The 6,769-nt window shown below is 41.3% G+C and overlaps 1 protein-coding gene across 1 annotated transcript in view; it reads left to right on the top strand.

Moving 5' to 3' along the window:
- Window positions 1–4,739, top strand: part of akt3b (v-akt murine thymoma viral oncogene homolog 3b) — a 32,957-nt gene extending 28,218 nt beyond the window's left edge. Inside the window, exons 12-14 of the mRNA XM_050044106.1 lie at window positions 885–972; window positions 3,061–3,163; window positions 4,021–4,739. Of these exons, the coding sequence (XP_049900063.1) occupies window positions 885–972; window positions 3,061–3,163; window positions 4,021–4,106 (277 nt within the window). The 3' untranslated portion in view covers window positions 4,107–4,739. The remainder of the gene's footprint in view (window positions 1–884; window positions 973–3,060; window positions 3,164–4,020) is intronic.
- Window positions 4,740–6,769: the final 2,030 nt, after the last annotated feature.

Raw genomic sequence — 6,769 nt, 5'->3', positions numbered from 1 at the left:
TAGGAAAAAAAAAACACCTCAGCACATAAGCAACATAATAAGACATTACAACAAAACTCGAAGACTTGCACATATGGGAGGGGGGAGGGTGTTGGGGAGGGGAGGTGTCGCAGCACAGACACTGGGGGGCGCGCACGCAGCCACATTTGGGCGCATCGCATCACCCTCCCACGCTACATTGCGACGAAGGGAGGGAGGGGGCCAAGAAGGCGTTGAGTTAGAGGGGGTGTGCGTGGTATATGTGTCTTCATGTGTGTGTATGTGTAAGTCCATGTACTTCATCTCCACTCAGTCCCGACCCATTGTCTCTGCCGTCTGATAACTGATGACGAAGACGCGGCCGTTGCCGTGGAGACGACCTCGGAGAGTTCTGATCCAGAAACAAAGTTCACAGGAGGAGGGGGTGGTGGGGGGGGGATGGGGCCGGAGCATCTTGTCTGCATAACATCCAGGAGAGTGGAGAGGTAAACGGCCTTGGGAGAGCTGGTTATCTCGGGGAGCCAATGAAGACACTTGTACCGTAGCATCCTGTACGTCCCAGAATTCACCGATTCATTTCACTGCTTAAATCTCCATCCCAACATTAAGAAGAGAACAAAACCTCCTCATGATAATTGGTATTCAGCAAAAGTGCTGTTAGACAAAACTGGCTGGTGGCTGCTGTTAATTTCCCACTCTGATTGTCCCGGAGGCGTTTTCTGTCTCTAATGAAGAAACTGGTGAAAAGAGGCTACTGCAGCTTCAGAGAGCAAACTCGTTCACCCCACCGAGTTATTTTGGGATCCGTAGCAGGTGGATATTCTGGGTCCATTGATGGAGACTTTGTAAGAGCAGCGTTTTGATGTCTGACTTCGACGTCTTCTTCTTCTTCTCTTTTCTGACAGGCTGGGCGGCGGACCGGATGACGCTAAGGAGATCATGCGACACAGTTTCTTTGGCACAGTCGACTGGCAGGACGTCTACGACAAGAAGGTGAGAGCAGGATTTAGCTGCTGAGACGTCATCCCATCTTCAGTGGTAATTTATTCAAACAGCGTACCTGAGATATTCTGGTATCAGGGTTACCTAATTTTTCAAAAGAAGTCTGGCTGGGATGTAAAAACTCCAAAATAGAACGGAAAAGAAAAAATTACCTCATCTCTTTTCTCATTTGAAAAACATAAAGCAGTCCAAACAACTCCAGGTCCTCGTTACAGACGTGTTCTGCTTCTGCGTGTTTATTAATCGCTCATTAGTTGTCGGCTCTTAAATTAATCACCGACTAATTCAATTTATTTAGTTATTTATTTGGATCCCCACTGGCCACTACCAAGGTGGCACACAAGTAAACATTACATCACAGTGTAAAATAAATACGTAATTGAAAATCTAAAAAACAACAATAAAACGACTAATGACTATATTTACTACAATGAAAAACAAGCTCCAACACTATATCAAGGTAGTCAGTAAAACATTTGTTACGTCCTACAAACAATAGTATTGATACTAAAACAGCATATTCAGTGACTGAGTGTTATAACCGAGCTTGTTGAAAATTAAATTATTTATTAACGAAGGAAGTTAAGAATTATTGTTAAAAACAAAAGTGAGGCTAACTACAACGGAACAAGGGCTTGTGGGTGTTGTTAACCCAAAGAAAGAAATATAACTAAAAGAGGAAAACAAGAGTTATTAATCTTAACTGACAAAGTCAAAAGCGGAAAATAAAAACCTAATTATCTTAGATTGCTTGGTGACAATGAGAACACAGATTAAATGAGACGTATCAACCTGCAGAGCCGCAGAGCCACAGTTTCAGATGTGCATAAGTACCAGTAGTTTTAAGATTGTTTTAGGAAGACTATCGTAAGAAAACGTGTTCTGTGCTTACATTATCAAACGGACAATGGATCATAGGTATTTTTTCAGGCTGCCAGTGTTAGCTCGCTGAAAAGATGCCTGTTTCCACTCGAAAATGTTGATTAAAAACGTTGCCGTCTGTTGATACTTAACTAGGGTTAATTATAACGTTAGAATGGATCCGCCCATGCAGAGGGCAGGGGCACGAAACCCGCTAGGAAAAAAAGACAAACAACCTCACTCTAAGCCCCTAAACAGCCTCCAGCAGACCCCACTGACCCAGGCTGTGCTCTTCTCCTCTGCTAGAAGAACCAGAGGGAGGAAAGAACGTCAGTGGAGTCGACTTTCCTTCAGTGTCCACACACTCCTGGATGTAGAGACTTTGTCTTTTATATTTTCCTTGCCAGAAACAAACAACTATGATCCACTGTCTGTTTGTTAATCTAAACAGAGAACACGTTTGCTTGTGCTGGTCCTTCTAAAGTGAGCAGGTGTTGAAGTTACCATATTCTGTTATGATCGCAGAGTTGATACACAGATGCTAACCGGGGCTAGCATGACTAGCTAGTTTGACTCCTCCCACTACTGTGAAGTAGGGTTGCAGTGGTATAAGATTTTCACAGTACGATAACAATCTCAGAAAATATGGTGGTTTCATGGAATCACAGAATTTATATACATATCAGTTGGAATGACCCTTAAACTAATGAAAATGGAAGGGTTATTGTTGTCAGAACAAACATGTTATTACTATAATTGAAACTTGAAACCATTTTGTTAATAGAAGTTTGTATAAAAAGTCTGCCCTTTACAAATAATGAAAATAAAGGTGAGATTCAATGTCAGACAGATATTACATAACAAAACATGTCCTTTTTGAAGAGGGGCTGGTGTTCTGTTGCCATCAAGTATTTCTTTAACCTTTTTTAAAACAGTTTTTCTTGTTAAATGTGTAAAGTCTGATTGTAAACCATTCCATATTTTCATTCCCCTGAACATAACAGTATGTTGCCTTGCACTGGTTTTAGGAACAGGAAGTGAAAAACAACCACTTAATGCATGCCTGGTATCAAAGTTATGGTTATTGCTACTGTTGGATAATGGATTAGTTGGTTTAAGTCATTCTTTAGAGAAAAAACAAAGTCAAAATTATTTGATTCTTTAATGTGACTATTTTCTGCTTTCTTTACTCTGTCTTTACTTCCTGTCTTGTTCCAGCTGGTCCCACCTTTCCAGCCCCAGGTCAGCTCAGAGACGGACACACGCTACTTCGATGAGGAGTTCACAGCACAGACCATCACCATCACTCCGCCGGAAAAATGTAATCTCGTCTTTCTACTAGAGGGCCACTATTAGTGGATTTTAAAAGGCTGATATAATAATAGTCTATAGTTTGGAACGGGAAAAAGCTGATAGCCGATTAATCTGCCGAGTCAAAGTAATAGATACTGAAATAAATAAATATATAGATAAATCTGGAGCTAAACATCAAACTGACCATAAAAAATATCTAGACGGGAGTGATTTTTATGTTTTCAGCTAATATTTTTCCTCGATCTGAGACTTTCAGGTACACAATGACATTAACTTGACTTCCTGTATGGAGCCCCAATGCAAAACGTTGATCAGAGATGTGCAGTATTTCTGTTACCTGTGTTTAAAATATGTATTTCAATTATTTTGTAATTGGTAAAAAAAAAAAAAATCAAATATTATTTGAAACAAGATAATTTAGAGATGAGTGATTTTGTATTTTCAGAATACTTAAAATACTCTCAATGATTCATAAAACTTAAAAAACACATTTATCTTAAAAAAGGCTTTTGATTTAAAACAGGAAATGGAAGCTTTCACTCAGTAACACCCTCACGTGAGCTTTAGTGTTTTAGCACTCGACCCGCTGTTGCGATTTAGCCAAAAAATTCAAGCCAGTGTCAGAGCCAAGTTCCAATGATATTGACAGCGAAACTTGGCACTCATTAATAGGCCAAACCGATAAATCAGTGGACCTCTACCCTCTGCATACGCTGACAGGAATGTTTGTACCAAGTTTCACTCCATCCAATCAGATATTGGACAGGTAGATAGACTGATGAGGCTAAAATCTCATGACATATGTAGATAAGGAAATGTAAGTTAGCTTATGTTTGCCTGTAATGCTCCTCTGTCTCTCTGCAGATGACGAGGACGGGATGGACGCAGCGGACAACGAGCGAAGGCCTCATTTCCCACAGTTCTCCTACTCAGCCAGCGGGCGGGAGTGAGCGCTCCGGCCCAGCCAGCCAGTATCGTCCCCATTCGTGGCCATTTTGAGGAAAACACGTAGCCATTTTAGGAAAAAAAAAATACCAGTCTCCCCTCTTTTTCTCCTTCTCTGCCTCCTCACAGACGGGGAGAAGTCTTTTTAGGGACTTTAAAAGAGGTTTTTGCACAGTGGGATAGACTCCAGCCGGTCTCCCCACACTAAAAAAATAAGTCTCCTACATTTTCAGCGCTATTTACTGCAGAAGGCAATGTTTTTGTTATTTATTTTTTCTCTCCGTCAGTATTAAGTTGTCGACCCGGGTTGCGTTCATCTTTTTTTTGTTTGTTTGTTGTTTCTGCCCTTTTTTCTTCTTTTGACTTTTTGCACTTGGTTTGGAAGAGCCGTTTTAGGGAACAAAAAACCAAAAATGTTGCCTTACGTGTGCAGATGTTTCGTATCATACCGACAGGGTGTTTTGTTTTGTTTATTGGGAGAGGGCGGGCGGGTTTCGGGGTTGTGAGGGGTCATTCTTAGTTGAGAATAAGTGCATGGCTCGTGGTTCACTCAAAAAGAAAAAACTACAAAAAAAAAAAAATATTTTCCTTCTCATACATTTGCCATGGCAGCGCACATTCCCCCAATCCCATGGCAATGAAAATCACTGTCTACAGGTAAACAAAAAAAAGAAAAAACACAAAAACAAAAGAAGGACGAGAATGGACGAGTCTGTATCATTCCTTTCATCGTTGCAGTGTTACTACTTTGCTCTTGTATTTTTTCAACCCATGTGTTTTTTTTTCTTTCTTGCGCTTTACTTCTGAGTTTGTTCTTTTATTTTGAAACAGGAAACACTAAACTGCCAGAAACTGCACAGTTCACTCAGGCGCCACAGAGCACAACCGCGTTCAAACTCAGCTAACCGCTCCAGCTTTCCACAGCCGGCAGGGGAACGAGGCCTTTCTCTGCTTTCTCACCGCTTCTCCTCCTCCTCTTCCTCCTCCTCCTCCTCTTCACCTCCGCTCTTTGTTTCCTCATCGTAGCTGTAGGACTAGTGGAATGGGTGTTTACACAGGGAAATGTGGCTTAATGTATGTATGTACTGTATGTATGTGGGACATGGGGGTCAACTTCATGCTGTCATAGCACACACACACACACAAACACACACACACACACACACACACACTCAAACACACCATATATATCTACAGTCAGAAACAGGAAACAGCTGTGATATCAGACTGAAGTCGGCAGTTTACTCCAAACAAAATCAAAGTTGGTGTTTTCTGAAATGAACAGAACATGAGAATATTCACTGCTGCTACAGATGTGTTTTTATAACAGCTCATGTCAGGTGAAGCTGAAGTCGAAGTCGGTCCACACAGGGGTCGGTCTCACAGCTGAGGTGTTTCAGTTTCTACAAATGTGTTAACTCCTTGAGGGGCACGTCAAACACTTAATGGTCCATTTTTCCCTCCCTCTACCTGCTAAGGAAAGTATAAACCCAACAGAGAGGCACAAGTCTCCCACTTAATTTCCCTTCCTAAGTCCCGCCTCTTTTCGCTCAGTGTGTAGGATTTAGGGGGATATATTGGCAGAAATGTAATATAATATAATAAGTATGTTTTTAGTGTATAATCACCTGAAAATAAGAGTTGTGTTTTCCTTACCTTAGAATAAGCTGTTCGTATCTACACATGGAACAGGTCCTTTTCTACAAAGATCGCCATGTTGCGCCGCCATGTTTCTACAGTAGCCCAGAGCGAACACAACAAACACTGGCTCTATATTGCTCCTCCTGGACGAGAGTGTCGGAAAAACGCAGATTTATTTAAGGCGAAACTGATTTATTCAGTGTTTAAAGTTGTGAGAGCAACAGCAACATGGATGTTTCTGTCGGCATCTAGAAGCCACCGAGGCTAACAGTTTAGTAGGCCAGCAAGCAGGTCACCAAATGCAGGAAATGCAAAGGCATAGTGACCGAGGAAAAAACCAACTCTTTATCAACATTTTCCTCAGACATGTCGTAAAATTTATGAAGAAAACTCTCTATGACTAAAATTACAACGAATCTTACCATCCACTGCCATTTCTGAAAATGTCAGCAAATACATCGTAACTCCTGAACTTGGAGTTTTCAGAAAACTTCCACTTTTGAAGTTGTGAATACAAGAAGAGAGGGACTCTTTTCTTGAACACAGAAAACACGAAGGCAGCATACTTCTATTCTCGTGAGACTAGAAGCCTGAATTTGTGTCGTTTTTCCCAGTTCTTTAAAGCTAATATCATGAATTTATTCTTCCGTCACATACTGTAGTCCTTGTAATCTGATTCTTGTAATCTGAAAATCTGCTTCTTTCAATCATGTTCATATTTGCAAATCAACCACCCAAACGTGATCTGACTTCAGTAGGACTTAGGGCGTGCGTGTGAGTGATAAAGAAGGGGAAGAGAAGGTGGAAGGTGGACTATTGACACGCAAAGTTTCTGTAAGTTGTCAATAACTCGAACACCACAGGTTGGGCCGCATCACTAGATGCACAGAAAGTGAATCACGACAGTTGCCAGTCGCAGATAATCGTCTGCAAATAATCACACCTGTTCCTTTTCCTCGTCAGACCGCCAGTTCAGTTTTTTTATGCCAAGGTTACTCCGTCACCCAGGTGACTTATATAAATATTT

Source organism: Epinephelus moara, chromosome 5, assembly GCF_006386435.1.
Source record: "Epinephelus moara isolate mb chromosome 5, YSFRI_EMoa_1.0, whole genome shotgun sequence".
In the NCBI taxonomy this organism is placed as follows: Eukaryota; Metazoa; Chordata; class Actinopteri; order Perciformes; family Serranidae; genus Epinephelus; species Epinephelus moara.
This window is presented reverse-complemented; position numbering and strand designations above follow the sequence as displayed.